Below are 18,543 nucleotides of genomic sequence, written 5' to 3'. Positions count from 1 at the left end.
GGGCGCAGCCAGGGCCGGGACCTCCTAATGCTCGCTGCTAATGCCCGGTCTCGCTGATTACCTTGCCCCAGGCAGGAGAGAAAAGCTAGTGGTCCACTCAAGACTTCCACTCCCTTCCCTTTCTGCCTTCATCCCTTCCTTTTTTTCCTTCCTTTCTCTGTGCTCCCCCTTCCTTGCTTTCTCCTTCCTCCCTCCCTCCTCTTCCTCCCTCTCTCCTTCCTTCCTTCCTTCTATATTTCCTAGTGGTTTTTTTTTTGTTTGCTTGTTTTGTTTTTTTGAGACGGAGTCTTACTCTGTCGCCCAGGATGAAGTGCAGTGGTGCGATCTCGGCTCACTGCAACCTCAGCCTTCCTGGTTCAAGCGATTCTCCTGCCTCAGCCTCCCGAGTAGCTAGGATTACGGGATACCTGGCTAATTTTTGTATTTTTAGTAGAGACGGGGTTTCACCATGTTGGCCAGGCTGGTCTTGAACTCCTGAACTCAGGTGATCCACCTGCCTCGGCCTCCCAAAGTGCTGGGATTACAGGCGTGAACCACCGTGCCTGGCCCCTAGTGTCTTCTATATGCCTGGCCCTATATAGATGCTGGGTCCTTGTCCCGAAAAAGTATCCTGGATGTTGGTATGCTAAGAATTCTTTAAAAGCCTTTGAAAGGGCTCGGCATTCCCATATCCCTGAAAGCCAGGTAGCAGCCTCTGTTTTATAATAAAGTCACCCTCGGACAGCCCTCACCAGTCACAAGCAGGCATAGTGAATGGGGAGCGTGTTGGGAGCGGAGGTCCGTGCTGGAGAGGAGGGATGCTGGCCCGTGCTCCTGCAGCAGCTCCTGAGGAGCTGTGACCTTGGAAATTCCTGCCCCGGCATCAGCTGACAATCTCTAGGTCACATCCAGCTCTGGAATTCTGAAGGCAGCATCTGACTTGCCGAGGGAACTAAACCTCTCCCTGCCCGAGCACGTGGGTGGGGAAGTTGCCTACTTCAGAAAACCCCTCATCCCGACAACCACCCAGGGGCATATTCTAAGTCACAGCTGGCACACACCTTAGCACTGTCAGTCCAAGGCATGAATAATACATGTTGATTTAACAACTGTTATTCCTGGTTACTGATGAACCAGGAAGGACAGGAGATGCCAATGCAGCAGCAGTGCTCAAGGGTGGACATAAGCAGAACTTCCGGCAGGTGGCTGGAACCCTTCCCTGAGGCCAGCGTCCAGCTGTCATCCCTTCAGATCCCGCCTTCCCAGGAAAGCAGTTACTCTCCCACCCAGTGAAGTCTCAGAAACTATTTTTGAGAACATGCTAATTGCCACACCAACCGCCTATGAAAAACTTGGTTTCGGTGACAGAAATAAGTGCATGAGATAATCTTTAACCCATTTCCTTTCTCTCCCTGCTCCCGCCTCCCTTGGCTTCATTAGGGCTCCGGCTGGCACCTGAGGAGCGGCGTGACCCCGAGGGCCCAGGGAGCTGCCTGGCTGGCCTAGGCAGGCAGCCGCACCATGGCCAGCACGGCCGTGCAGCTCCTGGGCTTCCTGCTCAGCTTCCTGGGCATGGTGGGCACGTTGATCACCACCATCCTGCCGCACTGGCGGAGGACGGCGCACGTGGGCACCAACATCCTCACGGCCGTGTCCTACCTGAAAGGGCTCTGGATGGAGTGTGTGTGGCACAGCACGGGCATCTACCAGTGCCAGATCTACCGATCCCTGCTGGCGCTGCCCCAAGACCTCCAGGCTGCCCGTGCCCTCATGGTCATCTCCTGCCTGCTCTCGGGCATAGCCTGCGCCTGCGCCGTCATCGGGATGAAGTGTACGCGCTGTGCCAAGGGCACACCCGCCAAGACCACCTTTGCCATCCTCGGTGGCACCCTCTTCATCCTGGCCGGCCTCCTGTGCATGGTGGCCGTCTCCTGGACCACCAACGACGTGGTGCAGAGCTTCTACAACCCGCTGCTGCCCAGCGGCATGAAGTTCGAGATTGGCCAGGCCCTGTACCTGGGCTTCATCTCCTCGTCCCTCTCGCTCATTGGTGGCACCCTGCTTTGCCTGTCCTGCCAGGACGAGGCACCCTACAGGCCCTACCAGGCCCCGCCCAGGGCCACCATGACCACTGCAAACACCGCACCTGCCTACCAGCCACCAGCTGCCTACAAAGACAATCGGGCCCCCTCAGTGACCTCGGCCACGCACAGCGGGTACAGGCTGAACGACTACGTGTGAGTCCCCATGGCCTGCTTCTCCCCTGGGCTGCTGTGGGCTGGGTCCCCGGCGGGACTGTCAATGGAGGCAGGGGTTCCAGCACAAAGTTTACTTCTGGGCAATTTTTGTATCCAAGGAAATAATGTGAATGCGAGGAAATGTCTTTAGAGCACAGGGACAGAGGGGGAAATAAGAGGAGAAAGCTCTCTATACCAAAGACTGAAAAAAAAAAATCCTGTCTGTTTTTGTATTTATTATATATATTTATGTGGGCGATTTGATAACAAGTTTAATATAAAGTGACTTGGGAGTTTGGTCAGTGGGGTTGGTTTGTGATCCAGGAATAAACCTTGTGGATGTGGCTGTTTATGAAATGGACAGTCTCTGTTTCTGCTTCCAGACTGTTATTCTGTCTCCTAAGGCGCTGGTAACCACAGTCAGAGCCCACTGGGGCTCAGGGTTGCAGGACCGTGCAGCCGTGCTGACCACAGCACCGTGGAGTCCTGACTCCGATGTGGGATGGGGATGTTGGAGGAAGACGGGGCTGATCTCCATCTGTAAGACGCTTGAAAACACTAGGAGCTGCATCCCGGCTTGAACTCAGAGGCAGGGCAGAAGGGAAGGGGCTTCCTCGGAAAAAGACAGTTGCCAGAAGTCACTAAATAAGGACGATGTTGTTTTCTTCCTGTGAGCAATAGGTCCCCACTGGTAAAAAAACAAGAGTCAGAAGGAAACGGGGCCGGGCACGGTGGCTCATGCCTGTAATCCCAGCACTTTGGGAGGCTGAGGCGGGCGGATCACCTGAGGTCAGAGTTTGAGAGCAGCCTGACCAACATGCTGAAACCTCATCTCTTATAAAAATACAAAAATTAGCTGGGTGCGGTCATGGGCACCTGTAATCCCAGCTACTCAGGAGGCTGAAACAGGAGAATCACTTGAACTCAGAAGGCAGAGGTTGCAGTGAGCCGAGATTGAACCACTGCACTCCAGCCTGGGCGACAGAGTGAGACTCTGTCTCAAAAAAAAAAAAAGGAAAAACGGAGTGAAACATGGCCGGTGTCTTAGCTTTCTAGGCTTTGGCAAAAAGCCCAGTTAGGAGCGCCGCTTGCCCCCAAGGGCCCCACTGGGACTTCACTGGCTTCTTTTCTGGGGTGGCCAATCCTGGCTGCCATGAGAACAGGTCCTAGCATCTGTGGCTCTTCCTGCAGCTGCGAAAAATGTCTGGGAAGCTGGGGGAAGCCTGATGGCTCTGAGAACACTGCTGATCCCTGCTGGCAGTGATCTAAGTCACATGGTAACACACAAACCCCAGCAGCCCAGGGAGCCTGGGCCTGCTCTCACATTGACATGGGCTCATGTCCTTGGCCCACCTCGGACAGCATCTGCTCATGCCTCTGTTCCGAACCTGAGGCTCTGAATGTGGAAGGAAACAGCTCACTCCATGGAAGGGCTTGGCCTGAGACCTACACACAGAGGGGCTGTCACGTGAAGTCCCTCTATTCTCTGCGGTCTGGGAGTCAGGGTTCCAGCAGTCACTGCGTGCAGGGAAGAGACCCGGTAGCCAGCTGGCCAGGCTCGCTTGAGTGGCCTGCTGAGACCCTGGCATCAGTGCCAGGGAGGCTCTAGTACAGTGGTCAAGAGGCTTGAGAACTGGTGTCAAAAGGGAAGGCCAAGCAGCCCACAGCCCAGAGCCCTGGAATCAGCAAGGCCTGAGGCCTGCTAATGCTCTCCTGACTTGGTGCCTCCTCCTGGCCTGAGTGGGTCAGGCACCTGCTTCTCCACTGGCCAAGGCTCACACCAGTAACATGTGCCCACCAGGCAGCCCTCTTCTGATTGCTTTAGGCTCTGATTTATACCTAATAAACTATGTTGTGATAAAATCCCTCAGGGGCCTCCTAGCAATATTGAAGAGCGGAGGATTGAAGGAACAGCTGTACACATACTTACATATTTCTTTTTTGTTTGTTTGTTTGAGATGGAGTCTTGCTCTGTGTGCCCAGGCTGGAGTGCAGTGGCACAGTCTCCACTCACTGCAACCTCTACCTCCTGGGTTCAAGCGATTCTCCTGACTCAGCCTTCCAAGTAGCTGGGACTACAGGTGCACGCCACCACACCCGGCTAATTTTTGCATTTTTAGTAGAGATGGGGTTTCACCATGTTGGCCAGGCTGGTTTTGAACTCCTGACCTCAAATGATCCTCCTGCCTGAGCCTCCCAAAGTGCTGGGATTACCAGCATGAGCCACTGCTTCTGGTTTCTTGTTTGTTTTGTATGAACCTCTAGACCCCAGGCAACAGATGACTCTTCTGGAAGGAGTGGGTGCCACACATCTTGGCCTTTATCTGACCACAGAGAAGCTGAGGACGCTGGGATCTGCCATGCTATTTAGGCCAGGCATTGAGATCTGAGAGGTCCTCATTTATTTAGGATAAAACAAGCAGTTGTCATCTATTCTTTAAGTTATAAAAAAGGAATAAATCTGAATCCATAAAGAGGAGAAAAAAAATTTTCTACCAACAGAATGATACTATCAGTCTTGGCTTGATGGGCACCATCCAGAAAGCGTTTTATGAAGTTATTCTAGTTAATAGACCTGTTACAAATGAAAGAAAAAATAACTTTGTTTTGAGATGGAGTCTCGCTCTGTCACCCAGGCTGGAGTGCAGTGGCGCAATCTTGACTCACTGCAACATCCACCTCCCAGGTTCAAGGGATCCTCCCAGTTCAGCCTCCTGAGTAGCTGAGATTACAGGCACCTGCCACCATGCCTGCCTAATTTTTGTATTTTTAGTAGAGACGGGATTTCACCATGTTGGCCAGGCTGGTCTGGAACACCTGGCCTCAAGTGATCCACCTACCTTGGCCTCCCAAAGTGCTGGGATTACAAGAGCAAGCCACCGCACCCTGCCATGAAAAAATAGCTTTTTCAAACTCTTTCTCTGAATTCTGTCACTACTGAAATAACATATGGCTCGCTTTCCTCCTCAGGTGAAAGTAATAGTGATTACTATTTATTGATCACTTACTATGTATCAGGCATACTTTTCATTTACTAATTTGATCCAATGTGAGATAAATAGTATTTTTTTTTCTGTTTTGTTTTGGTTTTTTGAGATAGGGTCTTGCTCTGTCACCCAAGCTGGAGTTCAGTGACTCAATCACAGCTCACTGCAGTCCAGCCTCCTCCTGGGCTCAACCAATCCTCCCATCTCAGCCTCCTGAGTAGCTGAGACTACAGGTGTCCACCACCACACAGCTGACTTTTTTTTTTTTTTTTTTTTTTTTGTAGAGACAGGGTCTCACTGTTTTGCCCAGGCTGATCTCCAACTCCTGGGCTGGCTCAAGCAATCCTCCTGCCTCAGCCTCCCAAAGTGCTGGGATTATAAGGGTGAGCCACCGAACTAGCTAAATATTATTCTTAACCCCATTTTACAAAGGAGAAAACTAAAGCACAAAGAGATTAAGTTACTTGCCCAGGGTCACAGAGCAAGTGAGAAAAAGACCCAGGATTTGAACCCAGACAGGTAGGCAAGGGGTGAATACATTAACTCAAGAAGACATGTGACCTATAATCTAAGCACATTTATGTCCAGACTATATCCAAATAACTCAGGGAATTGCTTCGTGGCCATATTCGGCTCTTGGCAGAACCATCACTCTACAGGGCTTGTGTTAACTGGGTCCTAGCTGGATTGGATGAAAGGTGATGTCAGACCCAGAGGGCCAAGATGGAATCCCATGGGAAACAGGAACTGGCACACAGGAAGGGATATGCGTGGCTCCGTCATCCAAAAGCTGGCCAGCTCAGACAGGAAGTTGACCTTCGTAAGACCTTGGTTCCCACACTCAGGAAACAGGTGTAAGAATGCAGCACCCGGCTCTCCCTTCTCTCTGGCTCTCGCCATTCCTCGGGTCCTCTGAGCCCCTCTTTGCCACATTACAACCTTGGCCATGAGAGATGCCTGTATCCACCCAAATCTTTGGGACTAGGATTTCTTAACCAAGGTTGTTTCAACACAAGCATGATCTCCTTGTGGAAGTACAATGCACAACCCCACATTTCAGACTGAAAAGGGAACATGAGTCTGACTCATGTGTTCCAGAAAACCGTTGTTATAGGCGTAAATTTACAGCATGACTCTTATGGATTAAGAATGCTGCATTTCTTTATTTCTCTTAATCAAATCAAATTTGGCTCCAATCCAGAGAGATCTAAAGTCATTATGGGGAAAAAATGTAAATTAAAGTCAGCCATGTTTTCTGGTCCCCTACCCCTGCATTGAGGGGGTCTCAGGGGCCCAGCACTAAGGGAGGCTCTAGACTTAGAAGGGAAGGGGGCGTCGGTCTTCAGTCCTTGGGGTCGCCCTGGTTTCCCACTGATTGCCAGGCCTGATGCCTTCACAGCCTAGGAGCTCCCAGTGCTCCTCATCCCTCCCTTTAAATAGGCACTGGAATCTTCCACCCTGTAGGACCCTAGAGAAAAAGTAACCTTTTTCCCAGGCAATTTCTGGGAAGCTGTTTCCCGAGATGGAGCCGCCCCCTCCTATACTGAAAGCACCTGTTTCCCCTCTTGGACAACACGCCCTAATTGATTTCATAGATTTAGCCTCTTGAAATCAAAGGCTTCTGAAATGTCCCAGAAATCCCACTTTCATGTCAACCACTGTGGTCCTGAATGGAAATAATTTGAAAACTACAGCACAATTTGAAATGTGTATAATAACAATCAATTTCTTGATAGTAATAAATCAAAGACAGCACCAGAATTTGCACCCAAAAATCCTGGCCCCAAAGTCCCACATTTGGCCACAATGCCATCCTGCCTCCCTGCCTTAGTCCCCCTGTCCCCCACTGCCAGGCAGAAGGAGAAGCATGGATGGTGACAATCCAGGCAGGTAGACTCCATGTGGGTCTGGACTAGGTGGTGGCAGTGGAGAGGTGGGAAGAGATGGGGATGGGTCTGCAGGTAGAGCTGATAGGGTTTCCTGATGGCCAGGCATGCAGAGTGAAAAAAGAAAGATGCTTTAAAGATGACGCCAAGGCTTGGGACTGGATCGACTGGAAGAAGAGCATTACCATTTTCTGAAATTAAGAAGATTCCAGAAAGAATGGGTGTTGATGAGGTAGATCAAGTTTGCTCTCATCTATTTGGTGTGAGCTGCCTTGAGTGGAGAAGTTGAGTGGGTACTTAGATATATAAGTTCAGGGACAGCCCTGAGCTGGAGAGATTGGCCCAGAGATGGAATTTAAACCATGCAACTAGAAAAGATCACACTGGAAGTGAATATAGATGAGGAACCCGAGAGACCGGGCCGAGCCCTAGAGAGAGTGGCATATAGAAGCTAGCACAGGCCGGGGGATTCAGCACAGGAGCCAGGTGAGAAATGCCCAGGGGGCAAGGGGAACCAAAAGAGCAGCGTCCTGGAAGCCAAGGGCAGAGCCTGTTTCAAGGAGGAGGGAGCAATCAACAGCACAGATTTACCACCTTTGATCTTCACAGCCACACAAGAAGTCAGCACCATCCTCACCTTCCTTCCACAGACGGGAAAACTGGGGCTGAGAAAAGTAAAGCATTTGCTCGCGTGACTTGAAGATGCCCGTAAAGTCCCTTCACCATGAGAAAACTTTCATGCAACTGGAACTTCAAATATCCTACTGCATATAAGCAACAGTTTAGTAAAATAGTTCCTAAGAGCTACATGGAGACCCAATAGGACTTCATGTGTGTGGGTCTCAGGGGAGGAGAGGGCAGCAGAACAGGAGGTGGAGCTGAGCACCTTTCCTGAGGCCAGCAAGCACCTGGGCCCATCGTTCATTCTCAGAGTGAGCCTTCCCCTATTTGTCCTAGAATACAATGCTAAGTTGGCAGTGGTTTTTCATCTGTGCACTGTAAGGGCCATCTCAGTGCCTTGAAGGGAATGAATTGCAATTCCCCCAAAGGCAGTTTTTGCATCTCTTACAAACAGAATGGGTGGCTCCTCACCTGGCATCAGATGCCCCTGTCAGGGCAGGTAGCATGGCTGTCTTTGCATGCTGCGTAGACTGGAGACAGAGTCCCTGACCGAGGCCTTGCTAACCCGAGGCAGGCAAAGCTCAAAGGCAAGCCAACAGCACATTTCTTCTGCCAGAAGCACCAATTTTAGACAAAATTAGAATTGGCAATGCTCTGTGGCTTAAGGTCACTGTGGCAGGAAGGAGGAGAAAGCAGAGAAGCCCCAGAGCCAGCGGCGAATTAGTTTAAAAAGAATTAACTAAGACTTCCATGATTTAAAGAAAAGCCATCTTACATCTCCTAGGGTGAGGACCCCTTTCTTGCCTGAGACACAGGTGAGTGTGTGTGTGTGTGTGTGTGTGTGTGTGTGTGTGTGTGTATGAGAGAGAGACAGATAGTGAGACAAAGACAGAGACAAACAGAAATATTGAAGCTTAAGATCCTGCATATTTTAAGCCATTTTTTAAAAAATAAAAAACACAAAGCCAGTTACTGGGCAACTATCCAAAGGAAAACACAGAAACTTCATTCTAGTAAATTATTTTAAAATACTACCAACTGGCTTTCACAGGTGTGTGGCAGGGGGAAGGCATTAGTAAACAGCCCATTTCCTGCCTGGGAAAGGCCAGTGAGGGTCACCCCATAAATCAGGGAAGGCCCAGCCCCTCCGGGGGCTAATCACCTGCCTCTTCCTCGCCTCACTTCTTGCTCTGCCAGCTTCACCCCAGGAAAGCCCAGCACAATACGCACTTTAATTCCTTTCTCCTGAGGGCTTTCTATTGAAAAGCTCACCACCTTCCCCATGCCTGCTGGGTAAATGATTGACTGGCTCAAGCTCTCCCTCCTGCCGGGAGCCCACCAGCTCCTGCCGGGGAGCCTCCAAGGCCTCCAGCTCTGGGGAGGTCTCGGATTTGTTTTTTGTCATCCCAGGCATTTTTCCAAAATAAAGCATTTGTGTAAGTTCCCAACCAGCATAAGACATAGCCAGAAGGTAAGACTGACCAGCCCGGAAAATATAGGAGAGTTTTGGTCTAGTGGCTTCAACAGGTATCTGGGGAAGCTGAGGCCCGCCTTAGGTAGGAGCTCATCATGATCTTGCTGACATGAGTTGGAGGCAGTGAAGGCCCAGAATGGGGAAGAGGTTGTGAGAATGGGAACATCCAGTGCTATACTTGGATGACCTTGAACCTGGATGGCAAGTGATTCCCAGCTCCCTCCTGATATGTGTGCATGGTGGTGACATCCCAGACAACCCTCTGAGTGGAAGCGGTATCCTCTTTTTCCATTTATAGCCCCTCAGATACTTCTGTTATAAAATTTAGTATTCTGGCCGGGCACAGTGGCTCACGCCTGTAACCAGCACTTTAGGAGACCAAGGCAGGCGGATCATTTGAGGTCAGGAGTTTGAGACCAGCCTGGCTAACATAGTGAAACCCCGTCTCTACTAAAAATACAAAAATTAGCCAGGTGTCGTGGCACATGCCTATAATCCCAGCTACTGGGGAGGCTGAGGCAGGAGAATCTCTTGAACCCGGGAGGTGGAGGTTGCAGTGTGCCGAGATGGCGTCACTGCACTCCAGCTTGGGCAACAAGAGCAAAACTCCATCTCAGAAAAAGAAAAAATAGCATTCACCTTGGTAATAACTACAAATTGCTCCATAGTACCCAGGCAGAACATTTCATGCCTTTATTTTTCCAAAATCAAATCTGGTTCCCATTAAAACTACAATGAGCCAGGCATGGTGGCCTGTAATCCCAGCATTTTGAGAGGCCAAGGTGAGAGGATTGCTTGAACCTAGAAGTTCAAGACCAGCCTGAGCAATGTAACAAGACGTCAGTTTCCACAAATAAAGCAATTAGCCGGGCATGGTGATGTTCTCCTATGGTCCCAGCTACTCAGGAGGCTGAGGTGGGAGGATTTCTTGACCTCAGGAGTTCGAGACCAGTCTGGGCAACATGGCAAAACTCCATCTCTATGGAAAAAAAAAAAAAAAAAATTGGCCAGGCATGGTGGTAGGCACCTGTAATCCCAGCTACCTGGGAGGCTGAGGCAGGAGAATCGCTTGAATCTGGGAGGCTGAGGCAGGAGAATCGCTTGAACCTGGGAGGGTGGAGGTTGCAGTGAGCCGAGATCACGCCATTGCACTCCAGCCTGGGCAACAGAGTGAGACTCCGTCTCAAAACAAAACAGAAAAACAAATAAACCATTTGGAAAGAAACTTATAAGGTGGGTAGTACAAGTGCTGGCACCTCCCCACGAAGCCCTCTACTTCTGGCATTTGAGAAATCCTTGGGGGTAAACCCAGTTTCCTACTTTCTCTGGCTAAAGGGAAGCCCCCCTTTTGACAAACCTTGCTTATGTAAGCAACACTCCCTGCCAGCCTCTGTATTGCCTCACACACCAAAGAGTCACCAGACATTTGAGGAAATACTGCATCATGAAAGGGAGAGAAAAGACGAACAAAGAGAAAACACCTGACACCAGAGGAAACAGATGATTCAGGGAAGAAAATCTCAATTTAGGCCAGGTGTGATGGTTCATGCCTGTAATCTCAATACTTTGGAAGGCCAAGTTGGGAGTATCACTTTAAGCCAGCAGTTCCAGACCAGCCTGGGCAACTCAGCAAGACCCTCATTTATACAAAAAATAAATTAGTCGGGAGTAGTGGCTTGCACCTGCAGTCCCATCTACTTGGGATCTGAGGAGGAAGGATCTCTTGAGCCCAGGAGGTCGAGGCTGCAGTGAGCCATGATTGCACTACTGCACTCCAGCCTGAGTGACAGAGTGGGACCTTGTCTAAAAAAATTAAAAAAAAAATCTCTATTCTCAGAAAAATTCAAGGTCACATTTTGTCTATAAGAATAGAATGCTATGTAATCCCAGCACTTGGGGAGGCCGAAGCGGGCAGATCACTTGAGGCCAGGAGTTTGAGAGCAGCCTGGCCAAGATAGCAAAACCCCATTGTTACTAAAAATACAAAAATTAGCCAGGCGTGGTGGCGGGTGCCTGTAATCCCAGCTACTTGGGAGGCTAAGGTGGGAGAATTGCTTGAATCCGGGAGGTGAGGGTTGCAGTGAGCTATGAAAAGCTTAGAAAATGGAAAAGTCTCTTAAATTTAAAAAATTTAAATAAAATATTTAAAAGTTTAAAATAAAATAAATACATTTTTTAAAAGTAAACAAAAGGGTTGGAATATACAGCAGAGAAAACAATCTAGAGCATAACAAAGATTACAACACAAATAAAAGGGAACCATGCACCAGAAGATGAAGGACACAGAACTTCTCTGTAGGAGGTGGAGCATCTGACAAGTAGGAGTCCCTAAAAGAAAAGAATACAGAAAACGGATGAGCGAAAATTATCTTTAAAAATGTTGAAATAGGCTGGGCGCAATGGCTCACGCCTGTAATCCCAACATTTTGGGAAGCCAAGGCGTGCGGATCACCTGAGGTTAGGAGTTCGAGACCAGCCTGTCCAACATGGTGAAACCCCATCTCTACTAAAAATACAAAAGTTAGCCAGGCATGGTGGTGCATGCCTGTAGTCCCAGCTACTTGGGAGGCTGAGGCAGGAGAATCACTTGAACCCAGGAGGCAGAGGTTGCAGTGAGCTGAGATTGTGCCACTGCACTCCAGCCTGAGCAACAAGAGCATGACTCCATCTCAAAAAAAAAAAAAAAAAATTGAAGTAGATTTTCCAGAACTAAAAGGGGACCTGAATTTCCAAATTGAAAGGGCTTAAAAAGAATCAGATTGAATGAACGAACAAAGATCTACATTAAGAACTAAGATACATCCTGGCCAGGCGCAGTGGCTAATGCCTGTAATCCCAGCACTTTGGGAGGCCGAGCAGGCAGATTACGAGGTCAGAAGATTGAGACCATCCTGACTAACATGGTGAAACCCCATCTCTACTAAAAATACAAAAAATTAGCCGGGCGTGGTGGCGGGCGCCTGTAGTCCCAGCTACTCGGGAGGCTGAGGCAGGAGAATGGCGTGAATCCGGGAGGCGGAGCTTGCAGTGAGCCGAGATCGAGCCATTGCACTCTAGCCTGGGTGACAGAACGAGACTCCGTTTCAAAAAAAAAAAAAAAAAATTAAGATACATCCTCATGAAATTTCTGAACATAAAAGAAAAAGGACCTGAAAAAACTCCAGAAGGAAGGATTAAATACAGATCATATAGAAGGAGTGACTGGCTCCTTACCCAAAGCAGCCCCCACATCCCAGTGAGTCATTATCTCAGCACACTGTTCATTTCCCACACAGTTTTTCTCAGAATGTGTAAGTATTTTATTAATTGGAACACACGTTTTTCTGAATCTTCCATTAGACTCTAGGGTCTGAGTTCAGAGACTGTCCACGTCATTCGCTCTTGTATGTGCAGGACCAGACATAGCCCCAGCTAAATTTCAGGTCTGTGTTTTGTTTTGTTTTGTTTTGTTTTTTTGAGACTGAGTCTCACTCTGTCACCCAGGCTGGAGTGCAGCGGCACAATCTTGGCTCACTGCAACCTCCAACCTCCAACCTCCCAGGTTCAAGCAATTCTCATGCCTCAGCCTCCTGAGTAACTGGGACTACAGGCTTGCGCCACCATGCCTGGCTAATTTTTGTATTTTTAGTAGAGACGGGGTTTCACCATGTTGGCCAGGCTGGTCTCAAACTCCTAGCCTCAAGCAATCCACCCACCTCGGCCTCTCAAATGTTGGGATGACAGGCCTGAGCCACTGCCGACCCAGGTCTGTATTTTAATTGGAGGGGGATGCAGGGAAGGCAGGAGGCTGGAGTTGTTCCTTGGAAAGCTAGCAAACCAGCTTTGACTCCCACTAAGGTATAGAGCCTGATGCCTCAGCAAGCTCAACTGCCTGAGGGTGGAGGGGAAAGGGCACGAAAAGGGACAACCAGGGGCTGGCTCTGAGATAGACTTAAGTCTAGAACCACCTGGCAGCCTACACAACCCAAGAACATCCTTGGGAGAGGCCTCAGCCCAGAAGCTGCCTTTGGAGGTTGGGTTAACTACAAAATTAATCTGGTTTCCTAGAGCATGAAGTCTGGAGGAGGAAGAATGGAGCACAGGGATGAGGGCAATGGGACGAGAAGGAGACTTTGGGAGGCCCAGGAGCAGTGGGCTCCTTAGCTGCCCTGTCCATCTATAATAGACTCCACCCTCTTGCAGGCTCAAGTTCACACTCCGATTAGCAGATGACACTCTCATCAGACTCCTCTGCCTGATCCAAGAGCCACAGGTGGTAGCACTGACCTTCCTTCCCTCATAGGGCTGCTCCAGGTCACTGGTCTTGCAGCAATGACTCTGATTCTGCTGGCAAGGGAGGGTCCAATGGCAGCTAAAGAATGACAGCTTCAGCCAAGCACAGTGGCTCATGCCTATAATCCCAGCACTTTGGGAGGCCAATGCAGGTGGATTGCCTGAGCTCAGGAGTTCGAGACTAGCCTGGGCAACATAGTGAAACTCCATCTCTACTAAAACACAAAAAATTATCCAGGTGTGGTGGCATGCACCTGTAATCCCAGCTACTCGAGAGGCTGAGGCAGGAGAATCACTTGGACCCGGCAGGCAGAGGTTGCAGTGAGCCCAGATTGCGCCATTGCACTCCAGCCTGGGTGACAAAGCAGGACTCCACCTCAAAAAAAAAAAAGGACAGCTTCACCCCATCTCTGTCTCCTCCTTCCCCCTCGGCCCCTGACAACGGCAAAGCACTGTTCCTCTTATTTAGTATTTCAGTGCAAAACAAGAGCAGCATGTGAGAGGGGTCAAGGCCTTCACAACAGGCACCTTGGAGTCCATGAGTGGTTCTATGGGAGACCTTCAAGTAGGTGAAACTGGAGAATTCAGAAAATGTGAAATGATGGACAGGAATCCTCAAAAAGCCACAGACAATGATGTCACCAACACATTTCAGAAAGTAGAGAGTCCTTCTAATTAAAATGCAATAATGACCCCACAATTCCACTCCTAGGAATATATCCAAAACAGGTGAAAGCAGGAACTCAACAAACACTTCTACACAAATGTTCATAGCAGCATTACCCACAATAGCCAAAAGGAAGAAACAACTCAAATGTCCATCAACAGACCAATGGAGGAACACAATATGGTCTAGCCATACAGAGATAGTAAACTCTCCACGTGCATTCTGATACATGCCGCAGTGTGGCTGGACCTCCAAGAAAACATTACGTTAAATGAAAAAAAAAAGATACAAAAGGCCACATATTATGTGACTGCATTTATATGAAGTTGCATAATGTCCAAGATTCATTCATGTTGTAGCACAGATCCGAACTACCTTTTTTGGTGGGCGCGGTGGCTCACGCCTGTAATCCCAGCACTTTGCGGGGCCAAGGCGGGTGGATCACCTGAGGTCAGCAGGTCAAGACCAGCATGGCCAATATGGCGAAACCCCATCTCTACTAAAAATACAAAAAAAAAAATTAGCCAGGCGTGGTGGTGGGTGCCTGTAATCCCAGCTACTCAGGAGGCTGAGGCAGGAAAATTGGTTGAACCTGGGAGGCAGAGGTTGCAGTGAGCCGAGATCATGCCACTGCACTCCAGCCTGGGTGACAGAGCAAGACTCCGTCTCAAAAACAGAGTTGTTTTTTTTTTTTTTTGAGACAAGGTCTCACTATGTCACACAGGCTGGAGTGCAGTGGCGAGATGTGGCTCACTGCAGCCTGGACCTCCCAGGCTCAAGCTATCCTCCCACCCCAGCCCCCCAGGTAGCTGGGACCACAGGCATGCACCATACACCTGGCTGATTTTTTAATTTTTTTTGCAGAGATGGGTTCTTTCTATGTTGCCCAGGCTAGTCGCAAACTCCCAGCCTTGAGTGATTCTCCTTCCTTGGCCTCCCAAAGTGCTGAGATTACCAGCCTGAGCAACAGCACCTGGCCCATTTTTTTAAATGGTTGAATAATAGTCCAATGTACAGATGTCCCATGTGCCATGTGTGTGCCCCACTGCATCAGCCCAGTCCCATTGGTGGTTGCCAGGGGCTGTGAGGAGAGGAATAGACAGTGAATTCCTAATGAAATATGGCATTTTCTTTGGGGATGATTAAGACATTTTTCAAGAGTAAAATATTTTTCACTAGATAGATGTGATTGTACAACATTGTGTATGTACTAAATGCTACTGAATTGTACACTTTTATGTATTTATTTAGTTTTGAGACCGAGTCTCCCTCTGTTGCCCATGCTGGAGTGCAGTCATATGATGTTGGCTCACTGCAACCTCCACCTCCTGGGTTCAAGCAATCCTCCCGCCTCAGCCTCCCAAGTAGCTGGGACTATAGGTGTGCACCACCACGCCTAATTTTTTATATTTTTAGTAGAAACGTGGTTTCACCATGTTGGACGCCTGAATTGTACACTTTTAAATGGTTAATTTTATGTTATGTGAATTTCACCTCAATTTTTAAAACATGTAATAGGAGATGATTTCCCAAGCTGTGACCAGGGAGGAAGACGGGAGCTCCCAGCCCGAGGCTGCAGTCAGGAAGGAGGAGGCAGCAGCCATGTGGGAGGGACATGGACAGCCCTGCGCTCCTCTCTGACCACTCCCAGAGTGAGAACGATCTCTAAGGGGTGGCACCCACTGAGGGGTAACCTAGGGGTAACCTACAGAGTAGCATCGAAGGAGGATTTTCCATTGTTTGCAATGGAGTACAAGATGCAACTCTCTGCCGTCTCCATACTAAACCTTCAGTAAAATTTGTGAAACCACGAATGCCTTTGGGCAACTAGAAATGTTCGGAGGGAAACTGCAGAAACATTGAGTTCCATGACTGGGCTGGCGCAGCATGGAGCAGACACATGTATTCTCAGGAGCAAAAGGACAAAGGGACGATGGATAACTGAGTTCCATGAGAAAGAAAACTCCATTTCATCTGAAAATACGAAGAGCTTCGGCCTCTTGTCATAAACATCAAAGGCCACTGGCTGGGTGTAAGTGAGAAAGAACACACCAGGGATACACACAGACATGTGATTGGGAGCACGGTGAGGGTCGTCACAGGAAGAGAAGGAAGTTCCGAAGGGCTCCCTGCAACCCTGAAATCCCTGCTGGCCTAGAAGAGCTAAAGGCATGAGTGGGCTCATTCGGACACTCTTCCCGCTGCAGACCAGCGAGACAGGAGGAAGAGGCTCTTGGCCAAACAGCACGAAGCCCCCACGGCCCTGCGCTTCCTTATCTGCTGTTCCCTCTCCCTGGCATGCTCTTCCCCACAATCTCCAAATGGCTCCTTCCTTTCCTTCATTCAAGTTTCTCCTCAAATGTCGACTCCTCAGAGAGGCCCTCCCTTCTCAACCGGGGAGATCTGGAGACACACACATACTTCGCAGCTGCAGGCAAGCGGCGACTGTTGGATAAAAACAAGCGCTCACACACACAACAGAAGTCTCCAGGCCAGGCTGCAAGGCACAACTCCAGCTCAACTCCTCAGTGAAGTGACTGCCTCACACCAATGCAGAAAAACAAACTGAAATACAAAGGTTACCCCCACATGCACAGAACAGCCAGTTTCCCACGGAGTCAACACATTCAGAGAGAAGCCAAAGGGCCGGAGTTTCCAGAAACCACAGCCTCCGTCCTCCTCCCAAACACTAAGGCAACCACTCAAACAACTAAAGATCTAAAGAGAAAAGAGACGGTGAGATGCCACTTTGCAGAGTAAATGCTAAGGGGATGATTCCAGCCGTGCTCAGGAAGACAGGAAAGGGAAATTTCTCCCATATTATTTTTGACAATTAAGATAAATATTTCTATCACCCACAAGTTTAGGCAACCTCTCCCTCTCTCCACCGCATCCCCAGGTAACTACCATATGGTTCCATTTACATAAAACTCTATATTTTGTCATTTCCTATGTTTATGTCTTTTCCTTACCTATTGCCATGTCTGCAACCTCCAGAACCATGGGGAACAGAAGTATTGAAAGTGAGTGTACTTACTGCCAACCTCAGGGGAAAACAACGCGGTCTTTCATCATGTGATATGATGTTAGCTGTAGTCAGGTACATTTTAGGGCAGACTAGTTCATAGATTCCTGGCCATATAATATCTTTCTGTGGACTTGTCACGTGACAAGTTGGCTGGGTATGGAAAACGGGGTCATACAACACCCCTCAAACATAGTCCTCAGTAGGCATTATTCCATCTTCTTCTTTCATTTAAAATTTCCAAGAAGGCAAGTCACAGTGGTTCATGCTTGTAATCCCAGCATTTTGGGAGACTGAGGTAGGAGGCTCACTTGAGCCCAGGAGGTCGAGGCTAGAGTGAGCCAAGATGGTGCCACTGTACTCCAGCCTGGGTGACAGACTGAGACCCTGCCTCTAAAAGAAAAGAAAAGAAAAGAAGAAATCTGAAGTTAGACTACTTTTCTTAGCATATAACTTTATTTTTGCCATATTCTTTTTAAGCTTGTCTTTCAAAAATTTCACTCAGAGTTTATAGTTCTTTATTATAATGAAGGACTTCTTTGATGTAAACATTTATGTCTTCCTTCATTTCAGGAAATTCTGTTTTTATTATGCTTTTAATTTTTTTCTATTCCCTTTGTTCTATTGTATTTTTAGGTCTATAAAATTAGCGGTACATTAGATATTTGGGTTGTCCATCCTCCATATAGAGAGTTGCTTTTCCTCAGATGGAAATAGCTATTCTCTTTATTGCAGTGATGGTTTCATAGGTGTGTGTGAACCTAAACTGATCCAGTTGTACATTTTAGATACATGCAATTTAGTATACTGCAAGTATACCTCAATAAGATTCAAAAAATCTACTTGAAGACACAATCTATTTTAAAGATAAGATTAAAATAATTAACTTAGGCTGGATGAGGTGACTCATGACTGTAATCCCAGCATTTTGGGAGGCTGAGTCAGGAGGGTCGCTTGAGCCCAAGAGTTCAAGACCAGCCTGGGTCTGAGGGCAAGGCCTCACCTCTGTTTTAAAAATAAATAAATAAATAAATAAATTAGAAATGAGGAAGTCATATGATTAAAAATCAGCACAGAGCATTGAATCTATTAACTATAAATTACATCCAAGTAATGCAGAAGCTCTAATTACAAGAATATTGTAATTCCTGGGAAAGAGAGGACTATTTCATTATTTTCAACAGACAATGATATAAAGTAGGACAAACACTCCAGAACAAGTAAATAAAATTAGGAAATGGAGAAATAGATGCTCCAAGAGTACATTTTCTCTCTCTCTCTTTTTTTTTTTTTTTTGAAACAGCATCTTGCTCTGTCACCCAGGCTGGAGTGCAGTGGTGCAATCATAGATAACTGCACCCTTGAACCCCTGGGCTTAAACGATCCTCCTGCCCC

The 18,543-nt window shown here is 48.3% G+C and overlaps 1 protein-coding gene and 1 long non-coding RNA gene across 3 annotated transcripts in view; one reads left to right on the top strand and one right to left on the bottom strand.

Moving 5' to 3' along the window:
- The window catches only part of LOC129529361 (uncharacterized), a 68,367-nt gene that overhangs the window by 35,483 nt on the left and 14,341 nt on the right, over nucleotides 1-18,543 (bottom strand). For both annotated transcript variants that reach the window (XR_008674859.1, XR_010132432.1), the window contains exon 2: nucleotides 17,161-17,541. This is a non-coding gene — a long non-coding RNA (uncharacterized lncRNA). The remainder of the gene's footprint in view (nucleotides 1-17,160; nucleotides 17,542-18,543) is intronic.
- CLDN14 (claudin 14) lies at nucleotides 1,036-2,542 on the top strand. Its single transcript, XM_019017817.4, has one exon. It carries the CDS (start codon nucleotides 1,501-1,503, stop codon nucleotides 2,218-2,220), a length of 720 nt encoding a protein of 239 aa, XP_018873362.2. The 5' UTR covers nucleotides 1,036-1,500; the 3' UTR covers nucleotides 2,221-2,542.

Source organism: Gorilla gorilla, chromosome 22 (assembly GCF_029281585.2).
Source record: "Gorilla gorilla gorilla isolate KB3781 chromosome 22, NHGRI_mGorGor1-v2.1_pri, whole genome shotgun sequence".
Lineage (NCBI taxonomy): Eukaryota > Metazoa > Chordata > Mammalia > Primates > Hominidae > Gorilla > Gorilla gorilla.
The sequence above is the reverse complement of the archived record's forward strand: the minus strand, read 5'-3'. Positions and strand labels throughout refer to the sequence as shown.

Coding starts and splice junctions, on each gene's coding strand:
- CLDN14 (XM_019017817.4), top strand. CDS start 1,501: ATGGCCAGCACGGCCGTGCAGCTCCTGGGCTTCCTGCTCAGCTTCCTG.